This window comes from Halyomorpha halys, unplaced genomic scaffold (genome assembly GCF_000696795.3).
Source record: "Halyomorpha halys isolate HHAL.00 unplaced genomic scaffold, Hhal_1.1 Scaffold93.1, whole genome shotgun sequence".
Classification (NCBI taxonomy): domain Eukaryota; kingdom Metazoa; phylum Arthropoda; class Insecta; order Hemiptera; family Pentatomidae; genus Halyomorpha; species Halyomorpha halys.
The window spans coordinates 489,205-508,649 of NW_027116355.1; the positions used below are offsets into that span (position 1 = coordinate 489,205).

General features: G+C 31.3%; 1 protein-coding gene across 1 annotated transcript in view; it reads left to right on the forward strand.

The window, feature by feature from the left end:
* The window catches only part of Sema5c (Semaphorin 5c), a 314,899-nt gene extending 295,702 nt beyond the window's left edge, over positions 1-19,197 (forward strand). Inside the window, exons 4-16 of the mRNA XM_067053168.1 lie at positions 2,361-2,568; positions 3,045-3,344; positions 4,548-4,747; positions 4,900-5,187; positions 6,303-6,456; positions 6,564-6,777; positions 7,577-7,909; positions 8,483-8,649; positions 10,532-10,727; positions 11,273-11,440; positions 12,765-12,911; positions 13,210-13,362; positions 16,746-19,197. Of these exons, the coding sequence (XP_066909269.1) occupies positions 2,361-2,568; positions 3,045-3,344; positions 4,548-4,747; positions 4,900-5,187; positions 6,303-6,456; positions 6,564-6,777; positions 7,577-7,909; positions 8,483-8,649; positions 10,532-10,727; positions 11,273-11,440; positions 12,765-12,911; positions 13,210-13,362; positions 16,746-17,095 (2,878 nt within the window). The 3' untranslated portion in view covers positions 17,096-19,197. The remainder of the gene's footprint in view (positions 1-2,360; positions 2,569-3,044; positions 3,345-4,547; positions 4,748-4,899; positions 5,188-6,302; positions 6,457-6,563; positions 6,778-7,576; positions 7,910-8,482; positions 8,650-10,531; positions 10,728-11,272; positions 11,441-12,764; positions 12,912-13,209; positions 13,363-16,745) is intronic.
* Positions 19,198-19,445: the final 248 nt, after the last annotated feature.

A 19,445-nucleotide genomic window follows, 5' to 3' on the forward strand; every position in this document is an offset into this window, starting at 1 on the left:
ATTTAATATGAGTATTTATGTAAAATAAAGTTGCTCCCTGTGATATAGTTGCTTTCTTGACTCATCTTTCACGAATGATATTTTTTTGTGATTGATGACCATCTCTATCTGGATTGCATTTTGATGTGAGATGTGTAATCTCTTATCTGCATTTATACGATGTTATCTTTCCCTCTCCTAATGATGCATGAGTTCGATCAAACATTTGACTGCTTAATTTGTCACAGATATAATTAAGGCTTTGGTTTTTTGAATCTTGCAACAGTATCTAAACTGTCTATTTTATAATAAAACAATATTTTTTTAAATGATGGCCTAAAAAGCTTTATGTTTGTCAGGAATCGATCATGAAGATCCGTGCTGTTTGATATCTCATTTACTAATAAGCATCATTCAGACTGAGAGTGTAAGGCAGTGTATTTGAATTGAATATAATTGAACACTATTGAAACTTTGATATCAATTCATATATATATGAAGTGATAAGATAGTGACTATAGTAACATAAATAATAACAGTGAAAACATTTTTATTTATTGACCTGCTTTACTGAAATCCTTATTATGTTTTTTTTTCATGAAATATAAAATAAAATATTTGAAACTAATATTTCGCCCTTATCTAAATTTAATCATGTAGGTTAAAAGAGGAGGCATTCAGCTTTCCAAGGATTGTATTAACGCGTAGGTATTGGATAAAATGAAGGGGAGTTATGAACAATAGTCACCGCAATTTAAAAATCATTCTTCAAATAAATCAAAGTAAAAAATTTCTAATTTTTAATCTTTTTGAGAAATGGTATTTGAGGATTTCAGACGACACATAAAAGGAATATGATTTGACTTTCCTAAATAAACATTTATTGCACTACTTTACTGACATCTTCATTATTGTCTTTATTTTTAGTGAATAAAAAACTATTAAATAGAATCACTTATATTTTTTTTATTATTCTTCAGAAAGAGACAAATCGATTGGTATATAATAACCATTAAAATTATTTATACTTATTAAGCTACGCTCCAAAAATCCTTAAATTTTTTAATAACTTTCTTTTTTTTACCGAAAATGTCAAGCCAGCCTATAATTGTCCCTGGAAAATGCTGAACGTTTAGCAAAAAGCCCCACCGCAACCGGATGAACGGTATGGCAGTGAAGTATGAAGAAACAAATATTGAGTTTTATATATTAGATTAGTATTTGTTTTGTTTTATAAAATACTATAACTTGAATTGGCAATAATGACGGCATTGGCTACAAGAACAGCTGATGGATGACAGACCCTAAGAACCTCCTCCCCCTTCAAGTACACTTTCCAGAACTTGCCCCAACTCCTGAGATCAATGAGCCAACTTTCACCCTCCATTATTTTTTCTCGTGGTTTTTATTACAACTTTTACCCGGCTGTTAAGCTTTTTTCTTTTCTTTTTCTTTCTATAATAAATTTTCTTTCGATGGTGGTGGTACATTCTGGAAATTTCTAACTCTTATTAAAATATTTCAAATGAATCTTATACAGTTATGAAATAAGATGACTTAAGGTTAATTTATAGTGTGAGTTTTCTGTGATAGTACTGTCATGACAGTGATACAGCCTTGTATAAAGCGGAGATGGTAGTGACTGCTGTCGCGACCACTTACTCGGTATAAATTGACATTCGATGTCTTACTATCAGGATTTGCTTTATATTCGGTTGTACTATCTACTATCAGCGCATGCGCAACGAACGTTCACGACAAATATCTGTCACCTGGAATCAGAAAATGTTTTCCCACCCCTACTCCTCGTGCACCATGACAGTTGCTGCCATGACTGTAAATTGGCGCAGTGAATTTGGACTTCTATATATTTTAGGGTGGATTTTATTTGTCTATTACGTCTGTCCCAAATAAAATCTACAAATATTAATCATTCAGAAAAAAAAAAATAGATTTTTTTTTACTTTTCATTGATAAAAACTCAGGAGAAATAAAACAAAATCTACTTCAGATTCAATTATACAATTATAACTTGAAAAAGTTACAGAACAATAATAATGTTGCCTATTTCATCTGTTTTGTTCAATTAAGTCCATTAAATTGGATTAAATTACTACCCACTCTAAGCAATATCCAACAACAATGTTTTGTAGAGCTTCTAAAACCTAACCCAACATTTGTAAGCTATAGCTGAAATATTTAGTCCAGTAATTGGCAACAATACACAATGATTTCATCTTCAGGGTTTTCTACTCAGCAAATATTGCCTACTGATTATTTTCTTCAATATAAACACTGTTCAATATAATCCATCAACAATTCATTTTATTATTAATATGTTTTTCTCTAAATATGTATTAAAAGCAATATCATGTTTACAGGGATAGTTTGTTCCGGCTGGGTGTGGAGAACCTGGAGAGGCGAGAGAAGGCGATATGGCTGGCCCCAGCAGACAAAGTGCAGCTCTGCCAGGACAAGGGCCAGTCGGAGGAAGACTGCCACAACTTCATCCAAGTCTTGCTCACTAACGGCAAGCGCCTCTTCACCTGTGGTACCAACGCATTCTCCCCGACCTGCACCTGGAGAGAGGTAATGTATTTGGCTGGTATATCATTAAACTGATGTCGACGAATGTCCTCAAAATAGACAAAGTGGGAAGAATTGATAACCTATAATAAATTTAAATTATGTTTAATATGCAGCCAATGATATGTTGTTTAAGATACATCTTTAAAATATGCAACTCTTCACAAATATCAATCTTCCACATTTGTGTAAATAAAGAAAAATTATGTAAGGCTATGCATGTATGTGTTTCTATTCTCAATTTTTTTTTTATTTAGATAATATCCACAATTTGTTTTCTATATTTATTTCAATGAAATTCAACATAGATAGCATCACCCCTCCCCTCCCCCCGCATGAATCGTACATTACTGTTATCGTAAGGGGACTGAGTGTCTTGGAATAAAGATTAAATGTTTATTTCATTTCATTATTACTAATTAACTTTAATGATCCAATTCATTGTATTTTTTCATTTAAAAAAATAAATATTTTTCCAGATGGAGGAAGTTAATCGAGTGGTGGAATGGGTGCGAGGTGTTGGAAAATGCCCTTACTCACCGCATTCCAATGTGACCTCACTGATCTCAGATGAAGGACAGTACTTTGCCGGTTCGCCGATGGATTTCTCTGGTGCTGATCATGCTATCATCAGGGACCTTGGCCCGACTTACCTCAGGACAAACCAGTACAATTCAAAATGGTTGAATGAACCCCAATTTGTTGGGTCCTTTGAGACTGATCTCTATGTCTACTTTGTTTTCCGAGAGAGTGCAGTTGAATACATTAATTGTGGAAAGGTAAACATTTGTTTGATTAAAATAGTGTAATAATAATAATAATAATAATACCCATTTATATTAAGAACCCCCAGGAGCCACGAAGTGCCATGGATTCAGTACTTTGTGAGGAAGCACTGATTTTAGAACAACAGTTATACAAGGAGGTGATGTTTTCAAGATCACCTTCAACTGTCAGATTTTTCCCCAATCAAGGGTACCCACCTTATAAAGCTAGATGGACCTGAGGAGGGCTCCAGAACCCAAAGGGTAGGCTCACAGCTACAGTGTAACAGAAAATAATTAACTACCACTGCCAGCTTCAACCTGAGTCCTTGGAGTAAGCAGTGCCTTACCACTTTCCCACCACACTTTCCCCCAAAATTAGTATGATGCTTGTACTAGTTATATCTTTATATTAAGACAATTGTTATGTGAAGTTCAATTGTTTATAATTAATTACATAATGAATCAAATTTAATAAAGAAGGATTTGGAAATTTTTTTGGTCTGGGTTGTACTGCTATCTAACTAGTAAATTGTGAACCGTTGTATTGTTTGAAATTCCCTTCATTCAATTATTCCACATTGTTACCAGTTACATCTGAACAAAAATTCCATTTACTGATAGGTAAAGTGGATTTGAAAAAAAAAATATCTAATGACAAAAAACATGACCATTCTGTAAAGGCTAAAATTAAAACTTTTTTCATAAAATTTTCAATTTTAAAGTTATAATAAAAACTTGATGTTTCATCGTTCATGGTGGAGATATATTATGAAAGTAAAAAAAAAACTCAATAATCAATGAAAAAAGTGTAGGGGTTGTAGTCGAATGGGCATTGAAGCTCTAAGTGGCCGGTATTCTATAGTACAAATTTTGAATTAGAGTTTAAATCACTTTTAGACCTAAAAAAAGTATGGGGTTTGCACAATCCAAAAATGAATATAAAATGATAATCAGAAAGAAAAAATTGACATTTTTTTTCCCCCGTTTTTTCATTGGTTTCTCTCTTAATACAACCAAAACTTCCTTTTGAACTATGTAAGCTTATAGTAAAAATAGATCACACTATTTTTGTCCCTTACAATTAGTTCTTTTTTTTTTGTAGCATTAAGAATTTTATGATCAATATGAATTCTACGAAGATATTTAAAATAAACAAATTATGATTTGAATTAAAATATTAAAACTATGCCTTCATACTTCTATATTTTATTTCAGATAATCTATTCAAGAATTGCTCGTGTTTGTAAGAATGACAACGGTGGACAGCTGATGCTTCGAGATAACTGGACAACGTTCGTAAAGGCACGGTTAAACTGTTCACTTCCCGGAGAATATCCTTTTTATTTTGATAACGTCCAGGGTATGAGCTACCTGCCTGACCAAGGTGTATTATATGCAACGTTTACCACTCCAGTGTAAGTCTCTACTTGATACAAAACATAGATCATAGCCGTCACTTAAAAATTAGTTTTTAATCTAAATTGTACGTACTATACTTCACTTTATGTAGAAATTCATTTTGAATTTAGTAATTTGTAAATTTTATGTTATTTACTTTTATTTTCAGTAACAGTATCCCAGGTTCCGCAGTGTGTGCATTTAACATGTCTGGTATCGAGGCAGCTTTTGCCGGACCTTATAAACATCAGGCCACAGTCGGCTCAGCTTGGGAGCGTCAAGGACCAACGAGACCTCGCCATTCCCAATGCTCCGGTGCTACAACTTTGCTAGACTCGACCAGGTACCAGTTGATGGACCTGGCAGTTCAACCAGTCTCTCAAGAGCCCCTCTACACTTCCACGATGGAGCGCTTGACTCATATCGCAGTTGACACAGTTTCTACTAAGATTCACAAGTTAGTAATGTTTCATGACTTAGAACATTGATTACATTTTTTACTAAATTCTGACTCGTTATAGATTTATTTTTACCAAAGTGAACTGTGCCCTGTTACATTCAAGTTAAAATTATTTCTTTAGTATAGTTTTCTTATTTAATTTGAATAATGAAAACGGACATCCCAACCAATTCTAATTCCATCCTCACCACGTATGCTGATGATACTTGTGTACTTGCAGTTAATAATAACTGTTTAATTGCATTCCAAACTCTCCAATCCCATTTCACAACCCTTGAAGAATGGTTTTGAAATTGGAGGATCTAAATAAATCCCATCAAATCACCTTCACTCTTCGTCCTAAACCTACCGACTACCCTACAGTATTCTTTAATAATGTTGCTCTTACCTCTGTTGAACAGATTCGTTACTTTGGACTACATCTGCATTAACGACTAACTTGGAATCCTCTCACAAGACTGAAAAGACAGGAAACTGCATGTCGATTCCGACTATTACAGAACTTACTAGACAAACGGTCTAAACTTTCAATTCATTACAAAAGACTGATCTACATGACTATAATAAGGCCAATCTGGACATATGGTATTGAGCTTTGGGACTCCACTAAACCTTTGAATTCCTCTCGTATCCAATCCTGACAATCCAAAATCCTTTGTAAAATCCTCAATACTCCTTACTTTATCACAAATAAAATCATCTATGAAGACCTTAAAATTCCACATATAACCGATCTAGCCTGAACCAGATATCAATCCTCCCATTATAAACTCCCTAACCACCCAAATCCACTAGTTTTTAACGTTGCTTCCTCCTCCATTCTTGACTGCCCTCTGAGATACCTGAAAAGAAGATGGCTTTGAGACCTTCTAATGTAGAAAGTTATTAGAGTGCTACCAACGGGTAGTTTCTCTATATGCCTGTATCACGCTATTGAGATCTTACATCAAATTTGCTAGATGTATTTTTATGTAAATGCAATTGTAAATGTCAATAAATAAATAAAAAAAAGTTAAAATAATAATTCTTCATATGCAATCTCTCTATATGATTATTGTACTAATTGTTCTTTTACCATTTTGTAATTTTTTTGTTTTTATCTGTCAATTCAGGGCCGTTCATGTTCTATATGTAGCAACTGAGGAAGGTCTCGTCAAGAAAATATCTCTACTTTCAAGGACACAGAAGACTTGCATTTTAGAAGTGTGGCAGCCTTTTACAGCAATGAGCATTTCAAGGAAGATTTACACTCTTAAATTTGCATCTGTGAGTGCATTTTTATTATTATTAATCCTATATCTGTTGCTATATATAATCTTGTAAAAATAGGTCAATTTGTTATATTGTGAGACTAATATATCTTCAAATTGCAGGAAGGAATTTACTTAGGAACCGATGAGGGAGTGCTGCGTATAGCCAAGGAGCATTGCAACAGGCACAAAAGCCGCGCCGCTTGCCTGGCAGCGATGGACCCACATTGCGGCTGGCACGACCATTTAGAGGTCTGTTCGACTCCTCCAGAGCACAATCCACTCGTGTCCCATTGGCATCATGAGCCGACAAGATGCCCATCGCTTGACCATCCTGGTGATTACTTTATATAACTTACATTTTCTCAATAGACATTTATGAAATTATTTAAAACTTAAAGTAGTTCACAAGCAGTTATTGAAAATCTTAAGCTTTTGCCATGGTCTATTTTTAAATTGATTGTAACTTATTTGCCTGATTTTAAATAAAAATAAATACATTTTTAGATTACTAATTTAATATATTTAATAATTAATTGTTTGAGAGTGATTTATATTAACAATAACACCATCTTCAATGACCCACTTTACTCTTAACAGTTTATTTTAAAACCTCCAAAGTTTCGGCCCTTAGGTCATTTTCAAACGAAGTCAGACAGTCATTATGTACCTTGTGGCTTAGGATGTTCCTTACACTTTTGAATGAAAAAATTTTGATTCTTATAGCTATCTAATTTTATAAAAATCAATAACTCAAAATAGGTTATCTGTAAATTTTATAACTCCAAAAATTCAATATCTTGAAAGTTTGATAACTCAGAATGAGTTCAATCTCTCTTCAACTTCAACTTATTGAGTTTTTTCTGTATTAACTGTATTTCTGTATAAAAAAATTATAATATTATGGAGGTTTAGAAAAATAAATGATTGAAGTAGCTATTCACATTTATCAGCTAAATTAAAATGATAAATATAAATCTTTATCAAATTTGTCTCTTATTTTTTTATGTATTCAATTTTTTTTTTATCAAATAAAATTTACAAAATGCTTAAATAAGCTAAAAGCTCACACTTTGGTATTATATATTTATATAATTTAGCATTTGGTTAATAATTTGTTGGTGCTCGTTTTGAAGTTGACGGAGGCTGGTCGGCATGGTCAGCGTGGGCTCCCTGCGAGATGTCAGAATCAGGAGACAACTGCCTCTGCGCAACAAGGACCTGCGACAACCCAGCACCCTCTCGAGGAGGAGCTCCTTGCACAGGACTGTCAGTGAGGGTGGCCAACTGCACCGTCCATGGTGGCTGGACACCATGGTCCTCTTGGTCAGCCTGCTCTCAGTCCTGTGGTATGGCTGTCAAGACGAGGAGGAGATCCTGCGGTAATCCCGCTCCACAGCATGGTGGTAGGGTCTGCGTTGGTCAGGACAGACATGAGATGTACTGCCATTCTAATCCTCCCTGTCCAGGTACCAAATATATTATTATTTGATAAGCAGAAAAATAATTGCTACCAACATTAATAAAGCTATTATTGTATTAAGTGAATTCTCATTTAGATCTAGGCAAAATTTATTTCAAAGATAAATCATTAAATAAGAAAAAAAAGTATTTTTAAAATAATTTATTTCATAATTTTACTTAAATCTCATTTGTTAACTAATTATTTCAGCAAATGAAATTATTTTATGATTATTGAAGTAATTATTTCTGGAATAATATTAATTTTTTCTGAATTTATGATTTTGACAGAAGTCAATTAAAGTTCATTTTAGACAATCAAGAGTAAATATTTTTATGATGGCAATATCATATAGTTTACACGATGGTAGTTGCTGCGACCACTGCAACAATGGCTCTAAAGTTCCATTGTATTAACAGCCCTTAATATGATAGTATAGCTTCAATGCTGTAACATGTACTGCCAATGATTATTGCCAAGTGCAGCATTGTTGTCTCGACTGTAAATGTTCTCATGAAGGCAACTATTACAGTTTCTACTATTGATTTTTGTAATTTACATTATTACTCATTGATTTCAGCGATAAGCGGGCCAGTCCGAGATGGTGGTTGGTCAAGCTGGGCAAGCTGGTCCGAATGTACTGCAAAGTGTAATGGCGGCTTCATGGTGCGTACAAGAGCTTGCAATAACCCTCCACCCCAGCAACCTGGCGGCTTGGATTGCATTGGCTCTCATATTGAATATCAGGTATAATCTCATCAATTGTTTGGAGAAAAATCAGATCCTCTTCTCAGACAAATCATCTGTCATAAACACTCCTTTAAAAGTAATGTAATTTTTTCATGAATACTTGCTTGGGTAAATTACTAAAGGAAGTGTTGGGATAATGATTAGTCATACTATTTACCACTATTATATTAATTAAGAATTAAGTATAATTATTTATAATCTAATATGAGAAGATGATTATGGGTGCAGATAGTAAAGACAAACTCAAATAAGTGAAACGGTTTGGAAAATTAATAGTCGACCTTATGCAATAAACTGTAGATATTCCGGGTGGCAATCAAGAAGTCTTCCTACAAATGGAACTTTTATTTGTGCTGATATTTTGGCCTGAATTTCACACCTTCATCAGAGCTGAAAACAAAATGTGAGATAACAACCAAAATTTATATAGAATTTTTTTTTTTAATATATATCAAAAAACTAGCTAAATAAGTAAGTAAAATATATACAAATATTTTATCTTTCCAAATTTTGGTTGCTATCTTATTTTCTGTTATCAATCTAGGTTTGAAATTCAGGCTGAAACATCAGCAGAAATAAAATAAGTTTTACTTATTTCTGTATCATTACTAACCACACCCCTGACCATCTCCTCATACCAATCTACCGTCAATCAAATCTTCTATCAACAGTTAATTATTTATAGTCTGTATTAGATATTTCCTTTGATGAAAACTTCATAAAAATAGAAAAAATCAAGTACATCAGTAGCCATGACGAGATTTGCACAGCTTTATTAGAATGTAGAATCTTCAAAAAAGTAATATTTTCAATATTATAATATTTTCGCTCTGCTACTATTTGGAAAACTTGTTCTTTATTATCATAAAACTGCTATAAATGCAGAAAATACAATAAATATAATTTTCCTAATTATATCTTTAAATACAGTATGTTTATTCCTATTAACCGATTTGGTTATTAAAAATGCAGTAACTTGTTACTATTTAGTAAAATTAGAGTAACCATTTATCACACATTTAATAAGCAAATGTCAGTTATTGTGTTTTTACAATGAAAGTTATTCAAATCAGTCAGGAATCCTTTGCAATTAGTTTATTATACAATAGGCCAATGTTATCTAGAATTCAATGGATTATGAACCAGTTAAGTTTAAATAGAGCAAATGTATCAAAATAAAACTGGATATGAATTTGTTAGCAAATGAAAGATGAGTGAAAACAGAGAAACTGCATTTTTCAAATTTCACCTCAGAAATTTGTTTAAAAAATTGGTAAGTGACTTGTTATTTCTCTATTGAATAATGTAACATTTAATATAGAATTTTAATTTTATTTACATGAAAAACAAATAAGAATTGGGTAGATGAAAAAATTATTTTTATAACTCTTAATTTATGGGGAGGGTAGGTATATAATCTAAGGACGATATCCCCAAACACTCAGGTCAGATACCTTAATATTCTCAGTGAAGGTAATATACTTATATAATAAATTATTACATTTAAATTATATTATAAACAAAAAAAATAATGTAATCCTTGAGATTAAGAAAGGACCCCAAAACATAATAAAAAATAGATACAATAAAAATGAAGAAAATTTTCACAAGTATTAATGTTACACAAATATATGAAAAAATTTCATGCTCTACTAATTCTGAATTAAAAGGGTAGGAATCGAGGAAGGGGGGATTTTTCTGTATCTTAAACTTACATATTACATTCTCAAAATTACATTTGGCCTTACTGCATACTAAGAATTATTTGATTCATCCTATAGTAGAGAAAAATTGTTTTTTAAATTGTTACTAAAAAATTTTACATTTACATCTGGAAAGAGGTTTATAGATTTCTGAAAATTTTTTTATTTTATTATAGATGTGTAACACAGCAAGCTGTATTGAGAGCAAGAGACTTTCCCCATGGACCCCTTGGACTCCGGCCGGGAATGGGAGCGAGAAGAGATACAGGTTTGCTTGTCGTGCTCCAACTCCTGATCCCACTTATATCAAACTGACGCTGGCTAAAGTTGACGATAGATTCTGTACCCAGGAGGGAGTTTGTACCAGATCAGGTATGTTAACATCTTTTTCTGAAAATACTATTGGAGGCTACAATGCCTTTGTCAAATTTTATCATAATAACCTATAAAACATTCTTAAATTAGGGAACACTATGCACTAATAAATTAATTTTTATTATAATTTGCTAATATTATCAAAGTTTCACTTATTATAATTATTTAGTTTACAATGTCTCTTTCAATCAATCACTATATGAAGAATACATTGTGTAACGTATCTCAACATCTCAGGTTTGTCATATTCTCATTATGAAACTTGAGGGTTAAAGATAATAAAAAAAGTGGGAGACTTTATGGATATTTTTCTTATAACCAATTCATCTTTTATCTTTAGTTAATGCAAATACTGCTGATAATATTTCACTAACTTATTTCCTTTAGTCAATTTTTGTCTTTTAGTTTATATTTGATAAATAAATTTTTGTCTTTTATTTTGCATTTGATAAATAAATGTTAAGACAGAAAAATACGACCCATTAATTAAAACTGTCTAAAAAATTTACTACTATATTGCTAATGAGATATTGACATTTCAGATGCCAGCGACAGCGAGGACGGTTGGTCAGAATGGTCAGCGTGGTCCCCATGCTCGGTCGAGTGTGGCTCCGGCGAGCAGAGTAGGGTGAGGACATGTCAAGGAGACTCTCGAGACTGCAAAGGCCCTTCTCATATGTCAAGGACATGCAACAACCAGCCATGTCGTGGTAAGTAATATCACTGCAACCAACCAATCAGAGATGGGTAAAATTAGCTATGGCTGAAACTAATAGCTAAAGTTGCCATGGATACGACCCTTATTCATGAATGAACCATTGATAAATAAATATCGTAGCCATGGCGATTTTAGCTATTAGTTTCAGCTATAGCTAATTTTGGACCAACTCTGCAACCTATGTTTATTTTGATTTATATCAATATATTTCCTGGCCTTTGATCATTAGAAACTCCTCTTGTCTGAGCCTTTGGCTTTTGAACCTCATAAATTTCTGTTGATTTATGTTTTATATTATTTCTTTTATAAATTATTTTTGCACCACAGATCAAATTGTTTTAATATTTAAAAAGTTTATAATTTCCATCTTGATCTGAAATAATTATTTATGAATTCAAGAACTGAATACATTTCTTTTGAAATTAGAATATTGTAATTTCCTCTTTTTTTTTTTATAAATAGTTTTAGTTTAGTTGTTTCCATGTATTTCTAGCAAAGAGCAAACTAATTGACTTTATCATGGATTGAAAACTAACCAATTTCATCATTCAGAAGCATCATTCAATAGAAGCAATAAATGAACTTGTTTGAAATATTCAAGACGGTGGCATGCATCCTTCTGAAGTTTGTTGAATTGCTGCTTTGTTGAGCTGGTAGATTAAAATTTTTCAACTTTTGTTGTTTCTCTAGCACAATTATAGTAAAAATTAATCCAGGAAGAAATAAAAGAGGAGAATAATTAATTATCAATGAAATATTTACATCATAAATCATTACAAGTAAATCAAAACCATTATGCTAACAATGATGCAAACATCGACTATTGAGGGTTCGTAACAGAAAGGAAAAGAGCTCTCTCTTTTGTTTGGATCACCGGCGGGAGCAGACCTTAGGAGTGCCGAGAGCCTGACCACCCTTTTTCAGTTGTTGCATTTTTTGTAAGAAGGCATCAAGAATCAACAGTCACCAAACAAGATCATATGATTGGTTAGTTTGCTCAACCTAGGATCGTTAAAGAGATTTCTTAAAATAGCCATTAATTCATTTAAGTGTAATTGTTTCTTCTTACAAGTTCTGATTATCTAGAGAACCTGCCCTGAGATAGAGCCAATAATGTTTAATAATTTTTAAAAAAATGTTCACATCTTGTTAATATTTAGTTTATTCATTTAAACCTTGTCATAATCAAAACTATATTTTAGATCTGAGAATAATAAAAAACAATTAAAATCTTTAAAATTATTTTAATAAATTTTAAATATTACGATACGTATCTGCTTGTTTTGGAATATTTCAAAGAGATATTGTTTTTCTAGGTGAATGGGGTTGTTGGGGCGATTGGACCCCTTGCTCCGCAACTTGCGGTGTGGGAACAAGAACTAGATCACGAGATTGCTTGGGAGTTGGAACTTGTGAAGGAGAATCCTACATCGTTGAGCCGTGTCATGTCAACTCTTGCTTTGGTGAGGACATTCTGCTCTTATTTTATAATTTATTTGTCAAAAAATTAATTTTATTAGTCTTTTGCAAGTCTAGATGACTCTAGAAACAGTACAGTAAATACTACAAGTCAAGATGACTCTAGAAACAGTACAGTCAATACTACAAGTCAAGATGACTCTAGAAACAGTACAGTCAATACTACAAGTCTAGATGACTCTAGAAACAGTACAGTCAATACTACAAGTCAAGACCATTGATGTCATAAATGGCCTATAATAATTTTCATAACCCTTATTTAATTATAAAATTATTTTTCAGAGCTGGAAGGCTGGGATGAGTGGGGAACTTGGTCTGAATGCGATGATGCGGGAACTCAAAAAAGGAAAAGAATATGCCTCGATCAAGGAATCTGCCAAGGTTCTGACGTCCATTCCAGGCTATGCGACGAACCTGTCGCCAATGAAGTGCAGGGTCAGTAATCTCTTCATTCTTACTATGCTCTCGTTGCATTTAGCGATTTGCAAATAGTTAGCTTTGTTCAAAAATAGTTTCTCTCTGCTTCTTTTCTTTTATTGCTAGTCAAGGACCTTAGCTATTGTAAGTACACTTTGCGTAATTTTGTTTTTTATTTCGATATTTAATACAAAGTTTTAATTCATGCTATGGAATCTCTTATTAGCCATAAGAAACCAAAGTTGGAATAAAAATAGCAAATAAGTAATATTTTCTAAAGAAAAAATAGTGACAATTTCCAATCTGATGTATATAAGCCAAAAAATGTGATAAAAATAAAAATGTTATCTATGCATAGTCTAGTACATTATTGCTTCTGCAAATTGGACTTGATAGTATTGGAGCACTTATTCTAGAAACAGTATAAAGAGAATATTGTAACCTAACATACAACCTAACATTCTGAATATCCTAAAAATACAAAATAGATATTGTTTCAGCTTAGACATTTCATAATTTGACTAAAAATTCTAACTGATATATTTGACTCTGAATTCTGAAAGCGTTTAATATTTTTGGTTGTGATATTCTAATATAGCAGGTGGCTTTAAATAATTTCTCTAACAGATTGACCTTGTTATGACAAAATTCATAGTGTTTTTGCTAAGGATGCCTACTGAATGTTATCTCACAGTTTTGCCTTATTTTACAATTTCGTATTGGTTTTGGTAACTGGTGGGGGAACTAGTGTAGCAATTGGGCCTTGTGATCCTTTTTGCCAACCAATGTGGGAATGTCACGATATATATCTCAGTAATTATTAACTGTCCTAGGGGGGAATCCAACCCAAACCAAGCGCTTTGGGACCCATGCCCTAACACACATGGCCGTAGTGTCCCTCATATTTTACAATACATGCAAATTTCCATATTATCATGGCGCTAATTCATTTTCTAATTGTTAAAAATGTCGGAATATCATTATATTACATAACACATCATTGTATAACGCAACATCATATCATGTATCAGCTTTCAAGTTATAATGACAAAAATGTAGTTTATGTATTTTTTTAAATTTAGTATGGAAATGGCTTTAATAAGAATTCATGAGTTTGATCTAATTCATAATTTAAATATACTTAAAACTAAAAAAATCTCATATGAAGCAAATAACTACAAGAATTAACTTTCAAAAATGCTGAAGAACAGTTTGATTATTTAATGGGTGGATTAAAGAAATATTGAGAAGAATTTTAATTTTCGTAATTCTAATCAGGAACTGAAAAAAATAATGGACCCATATCACTTTTGAAATATTTGCTTAAAACAGGAAAAGGTGACTTTAGATAGTTAAATCGAACAATATTTAGAAAGTGCCTGAAATTGGAAAATGCAGTTGTCCAGTTCACGTCATTTTCCAGTTTCAGGCGCTGTTATAATATTACTCGATTTAACTATCTTAAAGTCCGATCATATCCTTAAAAGGACTAGGGAGTGCTAAGTAACATTTTTCCTGAAAAGGGGCAGTAGGACAAAAAAGTTTGGGAACCACTGCTCTATACTAAGCTAACCACGACTGCATTTGGGAACCACTGGTATAAGCTAACCACGACGGCATTTATTAAAAAATGCAGGATCTGTTTAAGATCCTTTTATATTTAGCAGTGTTTTAAAGTTTGGCATGGGAAAGAACGAAACAACTATTTCAACCATGGTGACTATCATTGGATTCATTTAGGTTTGACCTGTGCCTAATTTGTAAGCTATCTAAAAAGTGGTACACTTTTTGGTTTTAAAACAGAAGGCCCAACTTATGTTCTGTGGGAATGTACTTGAGTATTGATGTCCGTTGTTGTACTATTTGTTTGTTAATTTGAAAAATTTGTTATAATAATGCACAGTAAGGCTGATAATTTGATTTCAACATTTCACTTTCGCATGTTTTTGTTATTTTTGGGGGCCCGGAAAATTTATCATGAAAGAATAATATGACTTACTTTTTGCTAATCTATCAATAGTGCACTGAGTACACCTCCTATTGAAATATAGATATACCACTTATCTACATACCTATGTTCCTACATAAAAACAACAGCAATAAATATTTAAAGGGCCAAAAAACTCAATACTTATTAATTCATAGTAGCTACCGATAAAGACAGATTTAGAATTTACTTTTTAACCTTAACATTAATGGTAAGACTGAGCTTGCATGTCTCTAACCAAGTAATCATCAACCAGGTAGTGGTCAATAAAGGTATCAAAATAGTAAAAGAAAACTATTTATTGTTAACCAACGTTTCGCCCCACTTTGCAGGGCTTCGTCAGGGCTTATAAGAATAAAGTTCTGTTACCAATTGAGTTGGTATACATTTAGTCTTTCCATTTCTAAATATATAACGGTTTTTCGAGGGAATGGGTCAACCAATTTCCAATTTTGATGTCTTCAATTATTGAGTAGGATCCTTAAATCTTTTTTGAAGATTTGAGCTCAAGATACTGAAAAATTATTAATTCAAGTGTGTTTAGTTTGTACATACTCAACCAATTCATAAGTTTGATGGCTCAAATTACTCAGTGATATTCTATGAATATTTTGAAACTGAGAATTTTTTTTTAATATTTTAATACTCTTGACCTTTTTTTTGTTCCTGCGAAACATCCCGGGCTCTGAGCTTAAAGCCCCAAACCCAAATATCTTTCAAAATAACACAGGGATTATACACGGATCAAACTTAATTTGAATTTATTATAGAGAAGAAGGTTGAATATCAAATGCTTAAGGTCTCGCTGGGATAAATTAGTCTTTATTTTGATTAAAATAAAATGTATGAAATTTAATGTTTTGTAGCTATAATAGTTTTTTTGACTTATAAATGATATTTTTTTATTATTTATTTACAATTCATTTAAACTTAATAGTTTATTATAGAGAAGAGAGTTATACTTTACAATATCCTTATAAATGTAAAATACACTATGTAGAACTAAAGTGAAAAAACATAATAATAAAAGATAACTTATTTAATGCTAATTCCAAATAAAAAATAAAGAATTCTAATATGTAGTAGATTGTAATACATAATATTTCTTAAAATAAAAATATATATTATAACTTTCACGTTATTATTATTATTATTATTATTATTATTATTATTATTATATATATGATAAAGATTTATTATATTTGCCCCCTCTAATTACTAGTACAATTTCTTTGTTTTAAACAAGTTATTATAAAAAGATAAACATAGTTGAAAAACAATAATTTCTTTAGAGGTCAATGTAATTATTTATTATATTATAATGTTTATATCACTGGCATGTTGAAAAAAAATTAATTTAAATGAAATTTGTTCTATTCAGTGTTATCAAAACTAAGTGTCTTTTTTTTTTCAGAAGGAAGTGTTGGAGCAGGAACCGTAGTTGGTTGTGTGATCCTCGGTTTTATTGTGGGAGCGATCGCAGCCCTCGCTGGTTACTACCTACATGGGAAGAGGAGCAGGCATCGAGTTCCAGGCAGTCCACATTACATATCGTCCAAGCAGAACCCGTATGTTACTGTGCCTCTGAAGGAAGTCTCCTCGCCTAAGAGGGCACCTTCTTTTTCCAAACAGTCCAACGGTGCTACACCGAAACTGTTTTCGAAACCTCTACAAGACTATGAGACGGCGACTATAAAGAGGAATTCTCACAGCTTGACCAATGGTCACGTTAGAGCAGACCTCGATCAAGACAAGTTCTTTTAAAATCCTGAGAGCCTGCTCTCGACACAATCCTAGTCATTGTTACTCCTCTATCTTTCTTATAAAATATTTTACAATTCTTTCTCATTGTAAATCGAATCAAATTTTATTTTTATATTTTTTTATATTTGTTTTTAATTAAAATTCTTGTTAAAATCTCAAGAATTGCTTAAAAGTAATTTTAAATTTTTAACTATTTTTGAATGAAATTGAATTTTATTGTTGTTGAAGCTGTGAAGCTTATGGGATCAGAAGAATATTAAAGAGGAATTTATTTATATAAAAGTTTGTTTTCCATTATTTTGTAGAAAGACATATTTATTTACTTAATGACTCATAGTTCAGTTTAGTTTCTTAACAAGAAGCTAAAATACAACATCTTTTTCTGAGCTTAATATGGAATGTTATGTTCGAACAAACTAAATCTGTAAAATGTTCAAGTTCAAATATGCCTATACATTTTATACTAATGTATATATCCATTTTGATTATTTCTAATTACTCATACTCATGAAAAACAATTATATATAGAGTTTTATGTATAGCAGTTCTAAAAAAAATTATGTGTATAAATATATACAAATGTAAGCAAATATATATAGGTATTTGTAATACTGCATAATTTGTCCGATCTCATCACGGGGATCAAAGTAGTATAAGAACTAATTAACAAATGCCTCAATTTAATAAATAATTAGAAACAATTATAAATAACCAATATTAATAAAAGTAATGTGAGCATGAAATAGGAATAGTTGAAACATTTTAGCTTTTATTTATTCTTCCATTCTGTGTTTTTTTTTTAAATTTAGTAGCTAAAATTAATTCAATAGCTCTCAATAAAATAGCAACTTTAATTTCAATCATTTTTTTTTTTCAGTTGAAAATATTCAAATATTGATTTGTTTAAGAGAGTTTAGCTATTCCTTTCAGATATCTTCTCTTGTAAATATTCTATATTAATCAATTTTAAATTTTCCAGCATGCATATGTGAATAGTTGATTTAAATTTATTTATTTTATTGTTTGAAACAATATGTTGATTCAGAAGGCCTCACTAATATGGCATTCTCTCTTGCTAAATGACTTTTAGCTTTTAAGAAGCCAAGTGATAAACGCTAGAGTTTTTAATTTGCAGAAAAAATAAAACAAAATTCAAAATTTAATAATGAATATATTATTGTACCATCAGTGGAGGTTTTATCGACCCACAATCGTGCAGCTCCTTTGACAAAAATAAATTAAAATAACAAAATATTATGTAGTTAAATTTTTTTTCCAAGATAATTGATGCTATACCTTTTGATTAACTTTATATTCTCTGCAACATTCTAAAAATAGGTTTTGTTATTGATTAGTTGATTGCAATTGAGTTATTTCCTAAATAATGCATTTTTTCTAAATAAAACCTGTATTAAAAACTTTTAACATATTTCTTTATAAAATATTTAATTGAATAAAATAATTTTAATAAAGTTTTATGTATTATTTTAAAATTAACTTAAACATTAATTTAAAATCACTTTCAGAAACTTAGTGAAATAAATAAAAATTCGGAAATGAAAATAATTATTGATTCGGATTTGATCAATACTTTCTTGTAGTGCCCTCGCCTATGATATGTTCTGATTATTTTAATTAATTTCAATATTTATAATTATTAAGTGGTTTTGTTCTCTCTATATTTGCCATATTAGTGAGAATCAACTGTTGTTTAAAAATTTCGCTTAAAAGAAACCTTCATAATTTATAATGTCTTTTACCTGATTTTGATCATGTAATATTGTCAAAAAAATATTTTATAATAGATTATTAGGAAGTCAGTAAAGAATCATTCCTGAAACATTAATTTTTATGTATGTATTTTTTTTTTTTTTTTATTTGACTTGTATATAAAATATTTTAGTAATTTTGACTTTGCTTATAGCTTTAAGCGTAAACAATAACTTAGGCATTAGATGAGCGTATTCTGTTCATCTTCAGAATTTTCTTCTTTTCTTTGTTTTGGCTCATATTGAGCTTTGTAAAAATAATCATGTTTCTCATAATGATATTATGTACCTGTAAATAGATGAAATATTTTGTAATTAAAAGTTTTTACTAAGGATGGATCTATTTTCTAATTCAAATTACACCTGATTCCTCAAAAGAAGTTTTATATTAATAATGGGTTAATAGTCAACTCTGGGATATATATATATAGCAGATGGTTGGTTAGGAGTGCAGTCAGTGAACAACACTAATGAGTAAAAACTTATTTATTAGTGCCAACGTTTCGGCCAGAATTTCTAGCCTTCATCAGGGCTAACAACAAAAAACAAGATAACAACCAACGAATAAAAAGATGTACAGA